We start from the raw sequence: 25349 nt of genomic DNA, 5'->3' as shown, positions 1-25349 counted from the left end.
TGTCAGGAGGCACATCCCCGTAAGGTCTCTTTGAAGGTCCCTGACGCCTCCCCCTAATCCTACGAGAAGTTTCTGAGAGAAGATGTGGTGAACACAGCTCCATCGGGGCTGTTCTCAACCTTTGATGAGAGGAATTTTTTTTAAAAGAATCTAGAAGCCGAGACAGTCCAGGGGAGGGTCTCAGTGTGCGTGGGCCCAGCAGGTTCCGATTACCCGGAGGGGCTCTTACTCACAAAGCCACGATCCCCACCCTGCACTCACACCACAGGCCAGCAGCACCCACTCTGCAGAGGAAGCATGTTCCAGAGCCCGCGGTTGGCAGCCACCCGAGTGCTGGGTAGAGGGGGGTTGTGGTCACAAGTGATAGAACACTTGTGGTCACAAGTGTTGTCTTGATCGCTGAGGGCTGGAGGAGGAAAACCCAAGAACTGTGTGTCTCCGCTGCACGAAGACCATCTCCGAGGGCCACAGGGGAGCCAGGGCTCCTGCTTCAGCTGTAGTTCATCCTTGAGCCAAAGCCACCCTTATGCTATGGTCATCTTGGAAATAACAATAGCTGCTCAAGGAAGGGTAGGGCTTGTGGAAGTAAACAAAACCACCACAGGCAAAGATCACAGCCAGGTGCCTCCCCTGCTCTGGACCGCCTGAGTGGATTTCCCAACAGGTCTAGGGAAAATGTTCTCTTCCGGATGTTGACCCGGCTGAGAAGTGGGAAAGCCTGGGCGGCCTCGCAGGGCATGGAGGTAGCACAGTGGACACAGGCCTGTGCCCTCAGGTGGACAAGCAGAAAAAGCTATTCTCACCAAACCCAAATGTGTATTTGTTCCTGTATGTTAAACTTTACCTGCCATTCAATTGTTGAATCTAATTTTGTATATCAATCCAGTATTGCCTTGTTTCAGAGCTGTTTTTTATGTCTCCCTTTCTGATTTTTGATTACAGAGCTTTACCCCAAAGCCTGAGCACTGAATCTCGTGGTGATATGTGCTCTCATGCATCTCCTCCCTGGCTTAGCAAACGGAAAGCAAGTCAATAAAAACAACCTTGGCCCCGGCTTCTGGTAACTAGTCCACTTTCAGATTCCCATAAATTTCACCCTTGAGAAGTGCAGTGACCATAACCTTGCTTTCCATGAGTCTTAAAATGCTCTTTATCATTTGCCTTCTCTATGTACTATTTTATTTAATTAAGGAGTGAGACTTCTCAGCCTTTAAAATGTTTTTAGGGCTTCCCTGGTGGCGCAGTGCTTGAGAGTCCGCCTGCCGATGCAGGGGACACGGGTTCGTGCCCTGGTCCGGGAAGATCCCACATGCCGTGGAGCGGCTGGGCCCGTGAGCCATGGCCACTGAGCCTGCGCGTCTGGAGCCTGTGCTCCGCAACGGGAGAGGCCACAACAGTGAGAGGCCCGCGTACCGAAAAAAAAAAAAACCAAAAAAAAAAAAAATTGTTGTTTTCATCAGTTGGCTATTTCTTATTGATACTACTTAATATCTTTTCTCTTCCTTAAATGAAAAACTGCTGAAATGTAACATTTCACAGAACCCTTTTTCATTCTCATATATGTATGTGTATAACACAGTTATACAGATGGGGAAACTTTCATGACTTATTTCTAAGCTTGTAAGAATGGACCTTAAGAGAGTTTATTATTTATTAATATTACCTATTGTTACCTATTAATAATTATTTATTAATTCTTCAAACAGTAGATATGAAAGAATTTTTTTCTTATTCTTCTACCTCACTTAAAAACAAACAAACAGGGCTTCCCTGGTGGCGCAGTGGTTGAGAGTCCGCCTGCCGACGCAGGGGACACGGGTTCCTGCCCCGGTCCAGGAAGATCCCACATGCCGCGGAGCGGCTGGGCCCATGAGCCATGGCCGCTGGGCCTGCGTGTCCGGAGCCTGTGCTCCGCAACGGGAGAGGCCACAACAGTGAGAGGCCCACGTACCGCAAAAAAACCCACAAAAAACCCAAAAAACAAACCCAACCTCAAAGCAAAAGAGAAGCATCTGACGGGCAAAGCTGAAAGAATCCAGCAGGGACGAAACATGCTGGTATGTATTGGTGACCCATGTAACAGGAGAGTAAGAAAGACTCTTTTTCCATGGCCTCTTAGCCCTGTTTGGAATTTCCACTGACAGGCAAAGAAGGCTTTTAGAAGGCTTCCCCTCCATCCTTTTGCACCTTTCACTAATATATAAGGTAGTGCAGTTTTCTTCTTTCCTTCTGAATTTGGGGTAGATAACACACAAGCTGAAATGAGAGTATGAATATATTCTCAAGATACGTTGCAGAATATAACTGCATAACCCATCTGGATTCCTATGCCTTTTGAAGCATTAAGTCAACATGTTGAAATAAACCAAGCCATGAATTTTAAACCCGAATAAACTGCATTCATTGCTGATCAATCCTATGTGTTGGCTTGCACAGTACGTTAAAGCAGAGCCAAAGTTATCTATTTTTTAGATAATATTTAAAGCAAGTCTCCTGAATGCTACTCCGCCCAGCTCCAGGTCCAAATATTCTGACTTACCTCCTTCAAGGTAAACTTCAAATTCCCCCCTTTCAGGGAATCTATCCTGAGTTTCCCGGTTGAAAGTAAATTCTATCCTCTGAACTACAATAGCACTTACTCTTTGCTTTACGTTATAATTTGTGATATACAACTTTTATCTCCCCTAAAACTCTGTATTCTGTTTAGAGCTAAGATCATGTCTTTCTAGCTTCCCCACCACAGACATTATCTTGAATATAGTAGGTTCTCAATAAGACTGGATGAGTGAATTAATGGATAAGTGAATTCAGTCCCACAAATCAGCACACCCATTTCTACAGCCAGATCTGGGCCACTCCCCCATTTCCAGATTTAAATAAAATTTAAGTCCTGAGATCACCCCAATATTAGAAAAAAAAAAAGTAACTGGCAAGAGAAAAGCAAATACTGACGTTGACGGGAATAGAGATAAGACCCATCTAAGACCGAGCATGGATGACACACAGGGAGCCCCATCCCATCCAGGAAAGAATGAAACCTTAAAAAGGAGACAGTGAGGAACATCCCATGTCAAAGTTGAGATGGGGGGGTTGGAGTGTGGAAGATCACAGAGTGAGAAATCTATGTGATACAGCAACACAGAGCAGAATGTGTGGAGGGGACCATCTAAGCCTCTCCTGTACACATGAGCTAGACGGAAACCCATCTGGCTCCTACACCAGTTACGCGTCCGTCCTGCATCTCGAGTCTCCCCCGCTTCTTCCCTCCCACCCCTCGCTATGCCCTCTCCAGTCTTTAACACGAATGCTCCCCCCACTTCGATGTGACCATCCTTCAATGCCACGGCCTCAGCTTCTGTCCCATGTACAAGTACTTTCTTAGTTAACCATCTTCTTCACGTGTGCTGGGTGATCATCCAGATGACTCCAAAATTGGTATTTTCAATCCTGAACTTCATTATGGTTTGTCATTCCATTATTTCAGCCGTGAGCTGGTCAAAGGCTACCTTACAACTCAATGCATCTGAAACTGAACTTATTTACTCTTAATTTCCCATCTTTTTAAGTGAAACCATCATTTTTCAGTCCCTGAATCATAAAAATTTGGAATCCTTGTTTTCCCTCCTCCAGACCTCCAGGCCAAATCAGAATGAAGATCTTACCCTTAACTTAATTACCTGTGAACTGCTCAGAATTGCAACTGTATCCTTCTTCACTGTTTTTATTAGAAATTCAACAGATTTGAGAGAAGTTTCATAAAACGTTTTTAAGACAGATGGGAAATAAAACACCTGCATAAGAAAAACACCTGATCGTGAACTTGGAAGACCCTTGTATTCCTTCCTGGTTCTATCTCCTTCCTGCCTGTGCTTCGGAGATCTGCTTTCCTTAGAGTTTTACCACATGTTTGTATCTATAAGTAGCATATTGTTTAGTTGCATGTCTCTAAACTTTAAAGGAAAGGAATCATCCCCTGTGTGTTTTTTTGAAACTTGCTTTTTTCTTTCACACAATGTTCCCCAAATTCATCCCTGTTGATGAGCCTCGCGATCAGTCATTCATTTGTTGGCTATCACAGTGATCTGCTGCCTTAAACATTCTCAGGCATTTCTCCTACATGTGGGCAATCCCCAGAATATACAATAGAGAGAATGATTAGGTCTTAGGAATGGGGTTCTTTAACTAGCTAATGCAATATCATTTTCCAAAAGAGATGTGATGGTTAATTTTAGGTATTAATTTGGAGGGTGGTTTGGGATAAGATTAACATTTAAACTGGTGAATTTTGAGTAAGCAGACTGGCCTACATAATGTGGGTGGGCCTCAGCCAATCAGCTGAAGGTCTGAATACAATAAAAAGACTGGCCTCCCTGGCCTCCTTTCCACCTGCATCTACACCATCACTGGCTTTCCTGGGTCTCCAGCCTGCTGGCCCACACTGCAGTCTCCATGATCACATGAGCCAATTCCTCACGATAAATGTCTTTCTATACACAGACATATCCTATTGGCTCTGTTTCTCTGGAGAACTCTGAATATTACCAATACCAATAATACAGTAGATCCACCAACTTACACTCCTACTAGCAGTGGATAAGCGTTCCAATCCATAAAATAATAGTTGTTCACCCTGCCCCTTAAACTCTTCCCCTTCTGTAAGGATGCAACTAGTTTAACCTTCTAGGTGGTGAAAAAAAGTGGTCATTATGTGTCTCCATCTGAAAACATTCAGAGACTTCCCACAGTCTACACTGCAGGGTCAAGTTCCAACCCCATTAGGCTCAGCAACATTGGGCCGTCCCATCTTTCCAAGTTCTTCTCCGACATTCTCTTGCCCCATGGGCTTCAGCTTCTTTTTTAAACATAGGATCTACTGTATAAAACCTTACCTGGGGCCCCAGAGCACCTCTGCTGTAAGAGCAGAGAGAGGGTCCCACTGTCACAGTTTCTTCCTCACCCTCAAGGCTGCCTCTCAGACGGTGAGGGGCCCAGGAGCCCGGGTGAGACCTACCCCTCCTGGAGCTCCATGCTCCAGGCACACCATCCAGTCTCTGTCCCCTGCGTGAACCAACTTCCTCACGCCTTCTCCACACCACCAGAACCCCTGGAGACACCCTTTTCTCTTCTTCCCTCACACCAGTCTCTCGATGCTAAAAAATTCCTGGTACAAACTATTATGTATTAAATAAGCTACAAGGATATTTTGTACAACACAGGGAATATAGCCAATATTCAATAATGACCATAAATGGAGTATAAGCTTTAAAAATTGTGAATCACCACATTGTACACCCGTAACTTATATAATATTGCACAGCAACTCTACTTCATTTTTTTTTTTAATTGTTCACGTTCACCCTGCTGGTGTCAAGCTCCCCTCCCTCTCATTTCTGGCTCTTTGGAAACACCAGCTGGTGTCATCCTGGTGCCGCAGCTCAGCAACCTTCAGTTGGTTAATGACCCTGAACTTCAGTTTCCTCAGCTGTATCATGTGAGCACGCTCATCTCCCGCCTGGTGTTTCACAAGCATTAAACGAGAGGACAGGCATTTACTTCACACACAGTAGACACCTAATCAGAGTTAGCTAGCAGAGTTTTGGGGGCGCATCATACATTTAGGGGGACATTTCCATAAATATAACTACATTTGCCATAAGTGACTAGTAAAGCCAGAGACACATGGGTTACGGTAATTTTCTCCACAACCCCACTTCCACCACAAACCCATGAAAGGGCCACCTTTGAAATGTCACCTCTCGAGTGGCCTCAGCATATTCTTCCACGAGGCAGTGAAATAAATGCAGCCATTCTTGCCATTAAATGCTCTAAATCAGTTACTGATTAAGAAATGCCTGTTCTGAAGGTAACTCATGTTTTAACATAATTTTGCATTAGCAATATCATTTATCCAGAAGAAGACATCCAATTTGCTCTTCAACTCTGGGCTGAAAGCTCAAGGGGGAGGGAGGCCTAAAGGACAAGCAATGATGGATGTCTCCTCATTCAAGGGCCCCCGCCGGCTCCTATGCCCCCCAAACTGGCACTTTCCATCCTGTAATTGCAACTCTATCCAGTGGACACAAACGAAGTCTGAGAACTTGAGCAGATTACTGGACCTTACTTCCCTTCAGTGTCCTCACTCGAAAATCAAGGTTACGTCCACAGTCAAGTGTGCAGGGGGCGTTAAACGAGAAGACCTGGGTAAGGTACTGATCCAGTTCCTCACACATCAACAGCTTTCAGTGAACAGGAGAAACCAGTATATTTAGAGAGCATGTGGCTCAATTCCTTCACCTTTTTGAAGATCTTAACGATCTATTATACAGATTCAGATTTCCGGATTCCAAGTCCAATCTTTCACTGTTAACTAGATCATCAACTCCCCCTGTATGTTATACAAGCATGTGTTATTTTATTTGTAGATCCTAATATGTTGTTAATAAAGCACACATGGAAGAATTTAAGTATATTTAAGGTTAATTTAGTATATTTAAGGTTAAGTATATTTAATGTAAATACAGCTACTATATTTTATAAATTCACTATCATTCTTAGTTTTAAAAAAATATGAACCTCTCCAAACCTCAAAAGTGAATGAAATACTCTCACTGGCTGGTTAATGCAATCTATTCTTTAAAAATATAAATGATCAAAAACAACAGCAAAATATGTTTAAGAATACCATCAGATTCTAATCTGAACTAGATGGAGAGTTGACCGCCCCCTTCTTGGTGACTGACTGAAAATCTCACCACTGTTTTTGAAAAAGCCCCATGAGGCAGAGATCTCCCTTTTCCTGTCCTCAAAATAATAACAGGAGAAATAAATCTGGATGATAAAATTAAGAAAATATTGCCAAAATCATTCATACATGATGCTAAAAATCCTACTTTGGTGTGGCAACCATAATTTAGTTCTCAATAATTTAGTGCTACCCTCTATCCTAAACCTTCACAAGAGGTCAAGCTACCTGTTTCTGTTTTGTTTTGCCTTTAATAAAAATTGCGTATGTTTAGGGCATATACAACAAAATGATATGTGGAATGATTACTGTAGTCAAGCTAATTTACACATCTTCTCCCCATATAGTTACCATTTTTTGGTGAAAAGGGCACCTGAAATCTACTCTCTTAGCAAAATTTCCAGTGTTCAAGACAATGATATTAACTATCATTAATGTCTTCATGCTGTACATTGGGTCTCTAGACTTGTTCATACTACATAACTTCAACTGTGTACTCTGACCGACATCTGTCTCCCCCGTTCCCCACCTCCCCACCCTGGTAACCACTGTTCTACCTGTTTTCTTTTTTTCCTTCTTTTTTTTTATTGGGGTATAGTTGATTTACAATGTTGTGTTAGTTTCAGGTGTACCTGTTTTCAATTGGTTGCTCTTTACAGAAATCGGAATAACCTGATTTGGGACCCAAACTACAAAAGCTCACCACACGAGGCAGGGTGGGGAAGGGCATGTATTTCTGGCCATGGTGGCTCAGGCCATGTGTCAAACAGCTCACCCCTAAGACCCTTCCCATCCTCTCCGTCACTTGCATGGCTAATCAGAGTGGACTATACACTGAAGACTTGCAAACAGCATCTAACAGGTGGCTGCACACAACAGCAAATGAGATCTTGCATGGCAAAATGGAGTCTGTAATAAGTAAGTATTTAACTAAAGAGATTTTGCTAATTGACACTCTGTAAGCCTCGCCCATATACACAGAATTATTATTGAGCTTAGCTACACCTAAACAGAAAGGGAAAACTAACACATGGGAATTTTTCTTACTTCCTGACCATTAGATATTCCTTATATAGTACTTTAAATTGTTCTTTTATAATACGGATTTCTTAAAAAGAAAGCACTATATCAGGTGGTATATGATGTGCTCTGCTGGATGTCTATTTGGGATATAATTTGACAGACACCAGACAAGAAACACACAGTCCCAAATTATTTCCTTCCCTAGACTATCTCTGACACCTAAAAATTTCATCACTAGTCATTTTGTATCAAAAGCCTAGGAAATAATAACAGTGACAGTAATAATAATACCTACCATTCCCCAACTACCATGGGCCAAGTTCCATACATATATGATCCCTAAACCATTCAACAAAGAGAAGGGTATTATTAACTCAATTGACTATTCAGGAACCTGAGATTCAGAGGGACTGAGCAGCTAATATAAGGTTATAAAGGAAGTAAAGGCTATAAAACCCAAGTTTTTCCAACACGTCACACCCAATCCATGTGGCTATTACTTGTAGGACTAACTAAGCTTCAAACTACAATCACTGGTAGACATGGCAGGAAATACTTCAAGAGATCATTTGATTATTTCTGAGATGACAGCTTGCAATTTCTGAAGCATCTTCTCTAGTGAAACTTGGATGAAGCTAAAAACAGAGTCGGTGCTTGAACTCTGCCTAGGATTCACTAATAAACCCAGATTTGGTGTTACAGAAAGGACTCTGAACAAGCAGGGTTGGAAGCAAAAGGAAATGGGACTACGTCACAGGAGGTGTCTGACCCCTGAACCCAAACATTGCCAACATCAGCTTAATCTAGGTTCAAGTTCTCATTAAGACAAGATAAAACCTGTGCCTTCTCCCATGACATTCGAATTCATGAGACGCTTCTTCTACTCAGAAGTGATAGCACATTAAAACGGAACTCATTCACAGTATTATTTCTTTGAAACAATAATATAGCATCTAGAAATGGAATTGGAAAATGACACAAAAATATGATATAGCATTTCACAGTTTCTACTTGGTCTTTACAGAAACAAATATTGTAGATGGGTAAAAAGGTAAATAAAAATTTCACTTACCTGATGGAACCACCTGTATCACCTTTTCCCAGGTTCCATGTGGGAAAGTATGAAGAAAGCAGGAATAGAAGCCAACATCCACCTCAGAGGCATTACAGAAGGACAAGGTCATATCGTTAGAGGCCGTGGTTGAATTTGAAAAGTAAACCCTATCAACGTACGGCTCTCTTATGATCACATGGTAAGTAGGGTTGAAAATGGCTATGGACTCTCTCTCCAGTGTCTTGATCTTGAACCACTCCATCTGGGTTAAAGTGTCCTTTGATGGATACACACATTCTAGGGCCATATTCTTAGCAAGTTTAACAGTTGTGTCCCAAAATATCTGTTCACATGGAGCTGAAAGACACACCATCATGTGATCATGTGAATTCAATTAGACCTGACGATTGAAACACCGAACAGACATCTGAAGCTTGCTCTAGACCTAGCAAGATAGTAAATTGAGGCTAACAGTTTCTACCTTAGTCTAAAAAGGTTTCCACTGCTGATAATTGGTATTTACAACTTGTAGTTTTTCTGAACAATTGAGAAATTATCTAAGCCAAGTAAGGGCATTATAAATTCTGAACATGTCACACTATAAGACTAAAAAAGGAGTAAATTCTTTAAATGAAGACATTATCTTTACCTTTGTATACATAAAGAATAGCCAAGAGGAAAGTAAGGTAATCCATCTCTGGAACCTGTTTGGGAGGCCAGTCTACAGAAAGACAATTTATAATGTCACATTGAGAGCCCCAGCACGATGCACTGTTTCCTTCCTCTCAGATCCTATCAGCAGTGTCTTCTTTATCTGAAGTATGAACACAGGAAAAAGGTCTTAGCTTCAAAGTCAGGTTTGCTCTCGTACAAAGATGGGCAGATTTGAGTTACTTCTCTCTCGGGGAAATAGCTTATTTTCAAGCTTTCATTTTCTACAAAGATTCATTCATTCCAACAAACATTCTCTGAGTGCCTGCTCTGGGCCCAACTCTGCTCTAGGTGATGAGGATACAGCAATAAATTAAAAAAATATATCCTTGCCATAATGGAACTTACATTCTAGTGCGAGGAGGCAGAAAATAAAATAGAGAAGGACAAAATAGAGTTAGGTGGTAAGTGCATGAAGAAAAACAAAGCAGGACCGGGATGGTGTGGTAGTGTTCCCCCCTGGATAGGAGGGCTGGGAAGTCTGCACTGAGAATGTGAGATTGGGGCAGAGTCTACAGGGCACCGGAAGGGGCCTGCAGCTCCACCAGCATGGACGGCCCACGGGGCATGGCCTTCTTGTCCCCTCTGCCTCTTCGCTGACCTCAGGCATTTGCTTAGGGGGTGATGAAGGGACCGCTGAAGGGCCTCCAGATTCCAAAGTATCGTGGCTCAGGGAATATACAAATCCACCATTATCGTTGATTTTTTTAAACTTTTTATTTTGAAATAATTGTACAGTCACAGGAATTTGCAGAAATAGTGCAGAGAGGATCTGTGTACCCTTCACCTAATTTCCCCCATGGTTCTGTCTTATATAATCTTAGTAGGTACGTCATTGCTCCCTTCCCTCTCTTATAAAATAAAAGTTCAGTTTCCTAAGAACTTGCTGGGAATGTATAACCACGTCAGCATAAAAATATATTATTGCCTCTGTAACAAGAGGCAACAATGTAAGAATGCATTTGACCCCTGATGAGAGGTTCAAAATAAAAGGGGGGTAAAAATTGAGAAAAGGGGGAGCAGGCACCACTAAAGACAAGTTTGCCTAATGCTGACTCTGAGCTTATGTGATTCCATCCAAAAGTTCACCAGCAGGTGTCTTCTCCTTAACATCAGTATCTAATGTGGGAACTTTCTCAGGAAACATGAAATCAAATATGAAATAAAAAATGTAATGATAATCAGAACAAAATTATAATGTGTCCATATAATAACATATAGTGCTGCCTTATGGTTACAGAACATTCTGTTTTCCAAAACCTTTCACATCTATATTATCTGTGCCTATAACAGCTCTGTGATATAGTCAGATGAAGTAACTCTCATCTCTGTCTTGTAAGTAATTTAATGAAGCAATTTGATGAAAATTTTACTGAGCTCTACCAGGTACCCTGCTTAGGTCCTGGAGACACAAGCATGAGAAAGACACAGTCTCTGCCCTCTAGTCATGCATAACGTATTGGGTCAGATAGATTAAAGGAGCAATTCATTATAATAAAACTAGATCATTTCTTTGATCAAGTTTTACAACATCCCAGAGAGGAACAATTCATTCTAACAGATTTGGGGAAGATTTTGTAAAAACAAAATAAAAACAAGTGTACCACATCCTGGGCCTTCCAACCTGAATTAGACTTTCCAAGTAGACAAATAAGAAGAGGAGATAAAGGTGCAAAAACACGGGGCATTTTCAGGAAATGATGTGATTAACATCTAGTGGGTGGGAGGGGACAAAAATGAAATTGGGTCAAAAATGAAATTGGGTCTTGTTTGAAATTGTCTTGAATGACATCCATAAGGGAGTTCAAACTTGACATCCTTTTTTTTTTTTTTTTTTTTTTTTTTGCGGTACGCGGGCCTCTCACTGTTGTGGCCTCTCCCGTTGCGGAGCACATGCTCCGGACGCGCAGGCTCAGCGGCCATGGCTCACGGGCCCAGCCGCTCCGCAGTATGTGGGATCTTCCCGGACCGGGGCATGAACCCGTGTCCCCTGCATCGGCAGACAGACTCTTAACCACTGCACCACCAGGGAAGCCCCCAAACTTGACATCTTGCTTACATCTGTCATTCCAGCACCAAGCACGATTCCTGGGACATGTGTCTATGGCATAAACAATAACAGCTCTAGGAGGAACTTGTTTTTAAAAATCATTGTAGCTGGAGCCATTGAGAGGAGATGCGGACAGACAATGACAAGAGATTAGACTGTGTAGATAGATAGGATGAAGATTTTCTGATACAATTCTAAGAGCAAGTGGAAGCTGTTGGAGGCTTTTAGGCACCAGAATTACATGACCTGATTTAAATTCTTAGAAAGAGAGCTGAGCATCACCCATTTCCCTCTCCTCACTCCTAACAAAAACCTGTTTTGGTTTGGGCATCCATTTCTCCCACACCACCGGGATATTATGACAAATCTGAGCTATTCCACCGACAACTATGACTAATTCGGGGGCTGGAGGTGGAGAAGCCAAGCATGGACTGAGTAGATCCAATCAGAGTCAAGGAAATTATATTTCACGTCAGAAAGACAGAAAGACCCTCAGTGAATGCCTGCCCCCGCACTGGGAGTGAGGACTCAGGAATGTGGGAGGATTACTGGAAAACAGGTGCTCATTGATAATAACTAGTAGCAACCCCTTCATTCGCAAGGCACCGAAGTCAGCGTAGCTAAAGGATGAAGAAAGCAGAAGGGCACTTGCATTCTGATATGTCTAAACTCAAAGGACCTAGAGGCCTCGGATGTGAACGAAAGGTGCATAAAGACACTGGACTGAAGATAAAGTTCAGCTGTTACAACTTTGCTAAGGATGAGCCCTATTTATCAACGTCTAACCAAAGGCAAACAGAGACTGGCCCGGAGCTATTTTTGTTGTGTAGGCAGACATTTTTTGCATGATTTATGAAAGGATTTTGGCTCAAGGTTTTTTTTCTATTAGAGCTGTCTGTATAAAAGAGCTTCATCCTCAAGGATGCCATTAATCAAGATATTCCTGGATTTCTCTACTGTTAATACGTCTCAGCAAACCTCAGAAGTGACTTTGCTCACAAGTTCATCTGGGTTGGGTGCCCCTAGGTGGCCTGGGCTGGGTGCCCCTCTTCAGACCTGCTGCTTCCTCTGCTGGCTGTCCTTGCAGACCTTCCCCACCTCCTCAGACACACTGCTCTGCTCTCTGAGATGTTCTGCTTTCCCGGATGCCGGGGCCCTTTCTGAAACTCGGAGGATCCTAGTCTCCACTCGGTTCCCCAAGCCAGCATTCCCCAGCCCGCACTGAGACTCCTGCTGTGTCTGGGAGCCCGTTCCTGCTCCCACATCTTTCCTCCCCAGCTTGGACAACTGTCCACATGCTGGGGACCCGAGGCCTGTGAAAGAGAAAACCTGGGCTAAGCCCTGAGAACAAGCCGCTGGGCTGGAAGGGTCACAGCTGTGTGGTCCTTAGTCCCCTCCCTTGTGATTAGAGGCAGGCCTGATGGTGCCCGTGGCTGGGAGGTCTGGGCTGCTCAGAGGCTCCTGCTTCCAGTGGGTGCAGGTGGTCCAGGTTTCCACTCCCTGCCTCACAGCATCTTCTTAAGAGAATCTTTCCAACCAGGGCCTGTGGCGAGTCACAGACCTGCCCCCAGGACAGGTTCCACTGCCGCTGAGGGGCCATAAAAACTTACTTCCATTCAAAGCAGAGATTTTAGTTCAGCCTCAGGGGGATCCTCCAGAAAAAGCCAGCCCACTGTCCCATTGCTGGAAATAGTTTGGCTGGAACTCAGACATGCCCGTCTGTCTACGTGTCTACGGCTGTTTCCGTGCCACTAGGAGTAGCTGCGGCAGGGACCGCGTGGCCTGCAGAGCCACAAGTATTAGCTTTCTGGCCCTTTGCAGAAAAGTTCACCAGCCCTTGCTTAGGGTTATTTATACCTGGAGAGCGAACCTTTATTATTGAAGTTCATCCCTGCTCAGGCTTACTTGAAGGAAGGTAGTTTAAGCCTGATAGCCCGACACTGGTAAAAGAGCTAAATTTTCTTATTCTCAAGACCCAAACTACCAGATTTTCCCAGGAACAGACTGAGAAAAAGGACTTTATGCAACACCCTTTTACTACACTATGCCCATCAGTAAACGTACAGGTTCACAGAGATCAACCATTCCGCGAATTAATTAAAGCTTTTCCCCGCAGCTCTCCTCCTGCTTTCCCTACTGGTCATCCTCCTGTATCCACAGCCCGACTCCCTGCCCACTAATAATTTTAAAAGTGTGAACGTGGTCACACCCAGTCTTTTTTCTAGAAGGTTACTGACCTTGAGATGTGAGCGCCCTGCTCACTCTGACTCTTCTTTCCCAGTATGTGTCTTGGTTAAGGGCTTCCTGTTTACCATGGCCTCTTGGCCTCACCCCCTTTTGGTCAAGGCCATCTCCCCGGCTGTTCTCATCCCCTAGTTTGCATCTTGGGAGCAGCTGGGGGTGTTCGTCCTATGCCCTCTCCACCAGAGCTCCCTCAGGTTGTAGCTGAAGTAAATCACTAATATTTCACTAAGGAGGATTAAAACCAGTCAAGAAGTGTCCCTGCTTCTGGAAGCATCTTTACCGTTTTAGCTTCTCAGACTCATTCCCAACTCAGATATACTTCTGTCCTTCTCTTTGCCCCACCTAAGCTTCTACAGCCTGAAAGGATATACTTTCACTGTGAATGTTCTAACTCTGAACTGAAACTACACACAAAAAACTTGAAATTGGTTACTTTGCCTTTTCTTCCCCATCTGCTTTCCTGCCAATCAAAGCACTTCAGAGTCAGAAGTCTCTGAAGTGCAGGAAGCTTATCTCTGCCCATATCTCAGGGCATTTGAATCCTACCTCCTAGATACTCTTTTCGGTGTTGTTTTCTGACTCTCTGATTCTCTGACACAAAAAGCACACAAAGTTGGTGGTTTCCTAAGAACTGTCCCCACAAGTCTATCAGCTTCTTTGTCCCAGACATGAAATAGTTTCTAGGTTGTTCCAGAGGACAGCAGAGTTAGTTTTACTCATCCTTTTGATGTACTATGGAATGGAGGTTAAACCACCATGAAGGGCTGTGGCTGAAGTTGAGTTCATGCAATTCGTGGAAATACTGGGGAGAAAAGATGGCATCTGACAGAAGAGAAGCCACTTGCTGGGGGCTAACTTGCCCCAAACACTGAACGACAGGTCACACACTCGGGCTGGCCTCTTCTGCACACTGTGTATGCCTGAAAGCATGCAAAAGACCTTGAAGTGCTGCCTTGCATCACACAAATATCTTTTGAGCACTTAATTGTGGGACAGAGGAAGCTTCCTAAAACACCTGCTTGACTTGTGTCACTCTCTTCAAGGCCTCACCATCCTCAAAAGAATATCCAACTTCTTACCGACTTACGAGGCCAGATACACTTGAACTCTGCTGTTTTTTCCTGTCTTACATCTTACATCTTTGCTCACTCCCTTCCTTCACTCCAGACCCACCTAATAGTTTGGGCTTAAAGGTGCTGCTTACCTAAAAAATGAAGGTGGTTTACTGATCTCATGCAGCCCAAAGAGCAGCTCTGAATGGAAACCAGGATCCCTTCAAAGATTTCGAAACAAACGTACCTCTGCTGGGACCAGAGGGGGATCTGCTCCGTTCCTTCATAACAGCAAGCATATCTGCACAGGCATTGCCATTCTGATACAATCAGGCTTGAAATAATAATAAGCAACAAACCATGCAGGAAACCAATACAGAACTTTTTCATCAGAGTTCCCTCTGGCTAAAGAGTGAGTTAGTGAAAGAAGTAACCGGATCTGTGGCGGAAGCTCGGCTCATGCAAGAAGTCAGTCAACCTCACTGAGGAATAATATCAAGAATATGGCTGAGCAAAGGGAAGAGGCCTCCTGGAGGAGAAGAAGATGCTCTGAGCAACTGTGAGACATGAAGTACTCTCTTACTTCACTAAAAGGGCTTTCTTTGTCTTATGTGAATGGTTTACCATCTTTTCAACACTAACATCTAAACTCCTGTGTCCCCCAATGCTCTAGTCGGTCAGGATTGGGTAGATGTTTCACATACGTGTAAAATGTTTTCCCGTAATTAAGTTGCATCAAATAAAGTGTAATTAGGTCTCATGGAAAACGGTTTTTCAGAAATGAGTAGACAGTGAATGGTGGCTCTGCAAGTCAGGTTGTCAGCCTCTTTTTAATAAACCCAGAATTAATTTGGGTTTAAAAAACAGAATTACCGATGTTCAGCATATGACAACAGTGACACTTCAGCACAGCAGGGAAAGAACTCGTTGTCTACTGAAGGGTGTTAGTGAAAGTGACTGCCTATTGGGAAAAGCTGCAGTCGGCATCCACCCCCGGGGCAGCAGGACCTCCCCACGCCCACCAGAGGGCCCGCACAGCTAGTGCCTGGGTGGGGGACCTAGACTCTTGCCAACACATTTATTCCATCGGAATCCAAATCCAAAGCTTGAGGATTCAAAGCAGGGGATCAGCAGGGCCCCAGGGCCCATTCTGGCCAGACGGCAGCAGGGCTGCAGCCCTACCAATGCCCAAGACAGCAGCACACAGGCTCTGCCAGCAGCAGGGGAGCTTGGTGTCCCCGTGGAGTGGCGGCAGGGCCTGTGCCGGCTGCAGGGGTGTCTTCGCAGGCCTGCGGGGGTGGCCCTGGGGGAACTGTGGCTGGCCTAGTGGCACGGAGCCGGTGCCCCCCAACTCACACCCATTCGTTCTGTGACCTGCTCCGCGTCCCCTGTCCCTTCAAGTTGCTTCCTTCTCACCTTAGACAGAAGTACTTTGGAAAGGTACAACTAAGGACCCTGAACACTACACTCAACTGTCACAGCAGCACACATTTCAAAGGTATTGATAATTTGAAAAAGAAAAATATTCTAAAAAAGGGGAGAATATATTTTATAAGCTTGAGGGTAGAGATGGATTTTTGGTTTTGAGATTAAATACATACAGAATATGTATATATATAAACATATTAAGGTACACGTTTTAAGATGTGTATATATATGTGTGTGTCTGTGTATATATATATATATATATATATATATATATATATATATATACATATAAAATGCCAAAGCCAGGGAAAATGTGATAGCTTTTCCTACATAAAAACTTAAAACTCTGGCGTGACAAATATCACACACTAACAAAGCAAAAGGCAGGACAGTCAGGAGAGGGATGACATAGAAGTACAGTATTTTCTAAGTGCAAAGTACTTAAATATCAATGACAGAAAGAAATCCCACAAATATCCCAATAGAAAACAGGCAATGGATGCTAAACATCAATTCACATAAGAAGCACTACAGATAGAAAAATGTAAAAAGCTATTGGATCTCACCAGTTGTAATAAATGAAATGAATGAATAAATAAACATGAAAACAATGACAAGTTAATTTTTGCATGTCAAATATGTAAATATACAAATGAAAAGAATGATAGTGACCACGGTTAACAAGAGCAGATGGAGACACAAATGCCATGTGTGGTGGGTGCAAATGCACACAGGTACACATTTTCTACGCAGAAGAGTTAAGATATGACTTATTGTATCCTCTGACCCAGCAAGGTCACCTACAAGATAGTTATCCTAAAGAATAATAAATTTAGCAAAGATCTGTGGTTAAAAATGGAAATGTTTATTACAGCATTATTTCTATTAATGAAAACAGGAAACAATCTGCATGCCTTTCTCTAGTGGACTGGCTCAATTAATTGTGCTAAGTTCATAGGCTGGGATGCTCTGCGGCTCTTTAATGGTTATGCAGATCTATATTTAGACATGCAAAATGTCTGTAATATACCAAGTGAAGAACTTTTTTCAACACACGTCCACTCATAAAAATAAGACAGCAAATGAGCCATTCTGAAAAGTTCTACCCAGACTGGGAGCCCTCACCCTCTCGTCACCTGGTGTGGCATTGCTGGGCCCAGCAGGCAGCACCCAGGACTCCACTGGACACTGTCTTCTTCTTCCTCCTCTGTTTATCAACCTTCCCTCTCCTGATGGTCTCAAGGTTTCAAGGAAATAAATACTTGCACACACATTTTCAGGACTCCTGCCCTGAGTATCAGGCCCGGGTAAGTACTAAGTTCTTCTTTGGGAATTGGTTCTAAAGACCCCAGGAAGCAGCAGACAGCCACTGTCCATGGACGGATGGGGACCTGCAGATATTCACTATCTCTTCTCTGCAGCCATCCCCTGACAGAGCTCATGCCTTTCTCCTCTGCATCCCACATTACTCTGTGCTGCTGCTATGTGATAAGACTCCCTCTGCATTATGGTTAGTCAGTGAGAGAGCATGAGAGTTACTCCCCTATAAACAAGAGTATGGGCTTTGCAAAGAGACTTATGTTCAAATCCTGATCCATCTTGGACTAGCCGTGGGGCCTCCAGCTCCCAGGACTTTGATGACAGCAAAGACCCTGCCAGCCCCAGTGGAGCACCCAGGCTGGCAAACCCCACCCTCACGTTATCCCAGCCAAGTGCCCTCCATCCAGATGGGGAATTTCAGACACAAAGCTCTGAATATTTTATTCGGCCTCTTATACTCTCAATACTGCTGCATCCCAGGCACTTTAAAGAAATTTTTTACTTTCCAAAACAGCACAAAACATACATGTGCTAGGATACAAAATTAATATACGGAAATATGTTGCATTTCTATACACTAATAATGAACTATCAGAAAGAGAAATTAAGAAAACAAACCCATTTACAATCGCATCGAAAAGAATAAAGTACCTAGGAATAAACCTACCTAAGGAGGTAAAATATCTGTACTCAGAAAGACCCTGATGAAAGAAATTGAAGATGTCACAAACAGATAGAAAGATATACTGTGTTTGTGGATTGGAATAATAATATTGTTAAAATGACCATACTATTCAAGGAAATCTACAGATTCAATCTAATCCATATCAAAATACCAAGCATAGGGCTTCCCTGGTGGTGCAGTGGTTGAGAGTCCGCCTGCCGATCCAGGGGACATGGGTTCGTGTCCCGGTCCGGGAAGATCCCACATGCCGCGGAGCAGCTGGGCCCATGAGCCGTGGCCGCTGAGCCTGCGCGTCCGGAGCCTGTGCTCCACAACAGGAGAGGCCACAACAGTGAGAGGCGCAGGTACCGCCAAAAAAAATAAATTAAAAAAAAATACCAAGAGTATTTTTCTCAGAACAAGAAGAAATAATCCTACAATTTGTATAGAAACACAAAAGACCCCAAATAGCCAAAACAATCTTGAGAAAGAAGAATAGAGCTGGAGGTATTACACTCCCTGACTTCAGACTATACTACAGTATACTACTAAAGCTACAGTAATCAAAACAGTATGATACTGGCACAGAAACAGACACATAGCTCAATGGAACAGAATAGAGAGCCCAGAAATAAACCCATGCACTTATGGTCATTTAATCTACGACAAAGGAGACAAGAATATTCAATGGAGAAGAGACAGTCTCTTCAATAAGTGGTGCTGGGAAATCTGGATAGCTACATGTAAAAGAATGAAATTAGAACACCATACACAAAAATAAACTCAAAATGGATTAAAGACCTAAATATACGAGGAAAACATGCAGAACACTCTTTGATATAAATTGTAGCAATATTTTTGGGGATCTGTCTCCTAAAGCAAAGGAAATAAAAGCAAAAATAAACAAATGGGACCTAATTAGACTTAAAAGCTTTTGTACAGCAAAGGAAACCATCCACAAAAAGAAAAGACAATCTACAGACTAGGAGAAAATATTTGCTAATGATATGACCAATAAGGGATTAATATCCAGCATATATAAACAATTTATATAACTCAAGAAAACAAACAACCTGAATTTTAAAAAATGGGCAGAAAACTTGAATAGATGTTTTTCCAAAGAATACAATGCTCAACATTGCTAATCATCAGGGAAATGCAAATCAAAACCACAATGAAATGTTACCTCACACCTGTCAGAATGGCCATCATCAAAAGAACATAAATAACAAAGGTTGGCAAGGATGTGGAAAAAAGGGAACCCTTGCACACTGTTGGTGGGAATGTAGATTGGTGCAGCCACTGTGGAAAACAGTATGGAGGTTTCTCAAAAAACTAAAAATAGAATTGCTATATGACCCAGCAATTCCACTCCTTGGTATTCAAAAACAAACCCCCAAAACCTTCATTCGAAAAGATACATGCACCCCAGTGTTCGTGGCAGCATTATTTACAATTGCCAACATATGGAAGCAACCTAAGTGTCCATCAAAAGATGAATGGATAAAGAAGATGTAGTATAAATAAATACACTATAATACTACTCAGCCATAAAAAGGAATGAAATATTTCCATTTGCAGCAACATGGATGGACTTGGAGGATATTATGTTAAGTGAAATAAGTCAGAGAAAGACAAATACTGTATGATTATCACTTATATGTGGAATGTAAAAAATAAAACTAACTAGTGAATGTAACAAAAAAGAAACAGAATCACAGATACAGAGAACAAACTAATGACTACCAGTGGGGAGAGGAAAGGAGGAAGGGGCAAGATAGGGGTAGGGGATTAAGAGTTACAAACTAGTATGTATAAAATAAATAAGCTACAACGATATATTGTACAACATGGGTAATATAGCCAATATTTTATAATAACTGTAAATGGAATATAGTCTTTAAAAATTGTGGATTACTACCTTGTACACCTGAAACTTATGTAATATTGTACATCACCTACACCTCAATTTAAAAAACCATATACATACTTAAATTAGGTCCTTGATAGATATTGTTATCGCAAATTTCTGAACTTTTATTTTTGTTGTCATGGTTGTTCCTCTGCTTTGCTGGTGCCCTGAGGACAGTTTTGTCTGCAGTCGAGTAATGGAACTTATATTTGAGCTGTTTGGTTAACAATTACACCAAGGTCATTGTCCCCATAGCCTGTCACCATGGCAGGGTAACTAGATAAGGGAAGGTTTGCTGCCTCAGCTACACAAGGCCCCACATCTTCCTGTAATTTGAATCCAGAATAAATGTAGTCTAACGTAGATAGGGTCCCATCTCTCTCTGGAGCTCCCTAGAATGGCTCCAACATACACCTGGTTGAACTGGTGTGTTTATTAACAGCCTCCCATTTCATTCTCAAAAGTGTCTTGGTTTGGATAATAGGTCATCTTAAAAGCCACCTCAGTTAGCTGTGGGTTTGAAGTCCCATGAGCAAGGAAACCCTTCAGTCCTGGACAAATCATGATAGTTGGTCTCCACTTATACAGCAGTAACAAAGACCACCTGGGTCCTGGTGCTGGGTCCAGCCCATCTTCATTCCTGGTCAGCTCCTGGTCACCTTGGGAGGCTATGGTGTCTTTTCTACCCAGCCCTCAATCAGGATTACCCTTATCCATCATAAAGCTGCTAACACTGCTGGCTCTCAAGGAGGCAGGGCCAGAGTCTCCATCCTCCTCTCCCCGGTGCATGTGGCCTCTTTGAAAAGTTTCCACCAGGTCCTGTGAAGGGCAAGCTGGGTCAGACAGAAAAACAGTCCTTCTATTCCCTTCTCTCAGGGCAATGGGAGCCTACCCACTTCATGTGTATCCACTCTGAGGGGGTAAGCAGTGATCCTTCTGAAAGTCAAATTATGACCTGTGGTGACCCTCTCTTTCCCACACTAGATATAGAAGGAGCCAGCTCCTTTTTCAAAATGAATAGATGAACCAATATATAAATAGTTTACATTCCTTCTAACCTGATGCTGCACTATATACAAAACTGTGCCTTTTGTCTTATTTTTATCTGCTTTGCGTCTGTCTCTCGATCCCCCAACTTGAATGTGAGTTCCTTGAGTGCAAAGACTGCCTTGTTCACTGCTGTGCTGAGTGTGACCCACTGTCCTGGTTTGCCTGAGGCCAAGCAGTTTCCCAGGACATGGGATTTCAGTGCTAAAACCAGGACAGTTCCAGGTAGACCTCGGCAGTTGTAACTAACTGTATCCCCAATCCAAAAGCGATGGCCAGTATGTAGCAGGTGTTCAATAAACAATAACTATGATCTAACTTTATCTTACATATTTGGCTTATTTTCAGGCATTTTACCACGTTTCCCATTTATTTCAATCTTCTCTGCTATTCTGAGCACCAGCATGCCTTTCTCTCTCTTAATTTCCTCTGAGGAACCATTGTGCCACTTCAGTGCTCTAAATAAAAAGCTGAGATGTCCTCAAAGTTCAAAGTTGCATCACGGGCATAATTTTCCTTGTAGTATAGCTATGTAATCAAATTGTTCCTTTACCAACATGGATCAGATTTCATAGTTTAGCATACACAGGCTGAAACTCTTTAGTTTCCTGCATTTATTAAAATCAGAAATTAAAATATCTATTATTTTTTAATGAGAATGCTAAAATTATCTGGCTGACATGTTAATACCCAGGACACACTTCATTCATGGGGGGTACAATATCCATTTCCCTAATGCCGAGGCTGAAAACTGGTGTCACCTTTGGGTCATCTTTTTCAACCCCTCATATTCAATCACCAAATGCTACAGAGCTAAAGAAAGTATTTAAAAAAGCAACCTCTACATCTGTACTCTCACTGGCCTAGTCCTCAAAGCATCCAACATGGGAGCATAGATTCACTTGCTTCTAACTCATCCTACAACTGCCCTTGGATCTACTTTCCTAATAACTACTTTCTGAGTAATAAAATTGATAGGTATTTTTCTGATCATCTCACTTAATCCTTCAACTATAAACAGCACAGGTAATGACTATTAAATGGTTACCAGTTGCCTGACACTTCTCTAAGGCTTTACATGTTTTATTCATTAAACCTTTTAAAACTCTTAGAAAGTAGGAATTGTTACTATTCTTACCTTACACGTGAGGAAACAGGCACAGGGTGATTAAGTAACTTTCCCAATGCTCCCCACACCTTTTAGGTAGCAAAACCAGGATTTGGACTCAGATGTTTGACTGTAGAGCACACACTCTTTACCTCAACATCCTACTGCCCCCCCATGGAGTCATGTTTTTTCCCCACTCAACAGATAATGAAGTGGGCTTTCAGCAGGTAGGAAACCTTCCTGAAGTTCCATGTGTAAGAGCCACTGCAGCACACTGCCTTTCTTCTATGGTACTCCCCAGGTCAGAAATTTTCATTAGAAAAAATTATTTCCTATGGCAATGTTTCCCAAAGTGCATCTTCCAATTATCATAGACATTATGGAAAATGTGGATTTTGTGGATAAACTGGATTTGGGAACTTTACACTCTTTAATCCCCTTTTGGAAATACAGATATCATTCAATGCAGCATATTAAAGGTTCTGAGAAAATCAGGAACGAAGAAGCCTACTGAATTTAGTTTAAACCACTGTTTCTCAAACTAGTTTGACTGTGAAATTACATCTTTATGTATCCTCTATTAGCATACGTCTCAAAACATACTGTGGAAAATGGTGTGCAATAGATTCACATCTGAACACCTTGGCTTCGTTTTCAAAGTCTTACATAGTGTACTCCCTTCTTCACCTGTCCAAAGTCACTTCTCATCTGAGAATCAAAAATAAATGTAATTCAATATATCAACAAGTTAAAGAAGAAAAATTATGTGACCATATTGATGGACACAGAAAAATCATTTGATAAAAAAATGTAACACCCACTCACAATAAAAGCCATGAGTTAGAAATGGAGGAGAATTACCTCAACTTCATCAAGATCATCTGCAAAGAACCCGTAGCCAGGACTGAATGCTCTCCTCTTAAGACTGGGGAAAAAGTAAGGAGGTCTGCTTGAACCATTGCTGTACAGCATAGTACTAGATGTTCCAGCCACTGTAATAAAGCAAGAAAAAGAAATAAAAGGCATACAGATAGGGAAGGAAGACATAAAACTAGGCCAAACTGCAGAGGACATGATTGTTTATGTAGCAAACTCAAGAAATCTACAAAATCTTCTAGAACTAATAAGTGAGTTCAGTAAGTTTGCAGTATACAAGATCAACACCCCAAAATCAACTGTATTTCTATATACTAATAATAATCATAGGGAAACTAAAATTTAAAACATAATACCATTTATAATCACTCCAAATAAAATAAAAGACTTAGGTGTCTGGTATATTTCTACCATGGGATACTACTCAACAATAAAAAAGATCAAAGTATTGATACATGCAGAAACTTGGATAAATCTGCAGGGAATCACGCTGAGTAAAAAAAAAAAAAAAAGCCAGTCTCAAAAGTTTCATGGTGAATGTATTCCATTTATACAACTTTCTTGAAATGACAAAATTTTTTAAATTTAGAAATTTTAGAAAAGATTAGAAGTTGTCAGGGGTTAAAAATGGGGAGTGATGTGGGAAAGAAATATTTGTCATAAAAGGCAACACAAAGGATCCTCATGATGTTGGAACTGTTTTGTATCTTGACTGTGGTGGGAGATATGCAGATTTACACAGGGGACAACACTGTAGAGATCTTAATATAATTAATGCAATTATTCTTGTATTAACATGATATACTTATGCATCTTATACAGCTTAATACACTAGAACTTAAAACACATATGCACCCACACACAAATGAGTACAAGTAAAACTGGGGAAAGCTGAATACTGTAGGTGGATTGCATCAATGTCAATTCCTGGCTGTGATATTGTACTCTATTTTGTAAGATGATACCATTGGGGGAAACTGGGTAAAAATATATGGAGTCTCTTTGTATTATTTCTTACAATTGCATGTGAATCCACAATTATCTCAATGAAATTTCAATGAAAATAAAGAGAGAAGGCAATAACATAACATTTATGGTTCTTTGGTTCCCCACTGCCAGGAATCTTCTGTGAAGAGTCAGAACTGGGGACTCATTCACCTTTTAGGTGCCATCAAGAAGGGTATTTAGATTGGTTCAAGATGGCAGAGTAGAAGGACGTGCTCTCACTCCCTCTTGCGAAAGCACCGGAATCAAAACTAACTGCTGAACAATCATAGACAGGAAGACACTGGAACTCACCAAAGAAGATACACCACATCCAAAGACAAAGGAGAAGTCACAATGAGATGGTAGGAGGGGCACAATCACAATAAAATCAAATCCCATAACTGCTGAGTGGGTGACTCACAAACTGGAGAAAACTTATACCACAGAAGTCCACCCACTGGAGTGAAGGTTCTGAGCCCCACTTCAGGCTTCCCAACCTGGGGGTCTGGCAAAAGGGAGGAGGAATTCCTAGAAAATAAGACTTTGAAGGCTAGCTGGATTTGATTGCAGGACTTCGACAGGACTGGGGGAAACAGAGACTCCATTCTTGGAGGGCACACACAAAGTAGTGTCTGCATCAGGACCCAGGGGAAGGAGCAGTGACCCCCATAGGAGACAGAACCAGACTTACCTGCTAGTGTTGGAGGGTCTCCAGCAGAGGCAGGGGTTGGCTGTTTCTCACCGTGAGGACAAGGACACTGGCAGCAGAAATTCTGGGAAGTACTCTTTGGCATGAGTCCTCCCGGAGTCCACCATTAGCCCCCAAAACAGCCTGTAGGCTCCAGTGCTGGGTTGCCTCAGGTGAAACAACAAACAGCGAGGGAACCCAGCGCCACCAATCAGCACACAAGTGGATTAAAGTTTTACTGAGCTCTGCCCAGCAGAGAAACACCTAGTTCTATCCACAACCAGTCCCTCCCATCAGGAAGCTTGCACAAGCCTCTTAGATAGCCTCATCCACCAGAGGGCAGACAGCAGAAGCAAGAAGAACAACAATCCTGCAGCCTGTGGAACAAAAACCGCATTCATAGAAAGATAGACAAGATGAAAAGGCAGAGGGCTATGTACCAG

At 42.3% G+C, this 25349-nt stretch overlaps 1 protein-coding gene across 4 annotated transcripts in view; it reads right to left on the bottom strand.

The window, feature by feature from the left end:
• Positions 1-24986, bottom strand: part of CD226 (CD226 molecule) — a 101996-nt gene extending 77010 nt beyond the window's left edge. For 2 of the 4 annotated variants that reach the window (XM_029220746.1, XM_029220772.1), the window contains exons 1-3: positions 13818-14338; positions 9469-9633; positions 8838-9176 (exon numbers count right to left, since the gene is read on the bottom strand). In XM_029220746.1, the coding sequence (XP_029076579.1) occupies positions 8838-9176; positions 9469-9514 (385 nt within the window). In that variant the 5' untranslated portion in view covers positions 9515-9633; positions 13818-14338. Of the gene's footprint in view, positions 1-8837; positions 9177-9468; positions 9634-13817; positions 14339-17440; positions 17598-23216; positions 23348-24909 lie in introns of those variants that run through there. The other 2 variants (XM_029220754.1, XM_029220763.1) reach the window with 2 other exon arrangements.
• Between the last annotated feature and the right edge of the window lie 363 nt (positions 24987-25349).

Source organism: Monodon monoceros, unplaced genomic scaffold, assembly GCF_005190385.1.
Source record: "Monodon monoceros isolate NGI ecotype Baffin Bay Population unplaced genomic scaffold, NGI_Narwhal_1 Super_Scaffold_1, whole genome shotgun sequence".
In the NCBI taxonomy this organism is placed as follows: domain Eukaryota; kingdom Metazoa; phylum Chordata; class Mammalia; order Artiodactyla; family Monodontidae; genus Monodon; species Monodon monoceros.
Note: the sequence above shows the minus strand (reverse complement) of the source record. Positions and strands in the feature narration are given on the sequence as shown.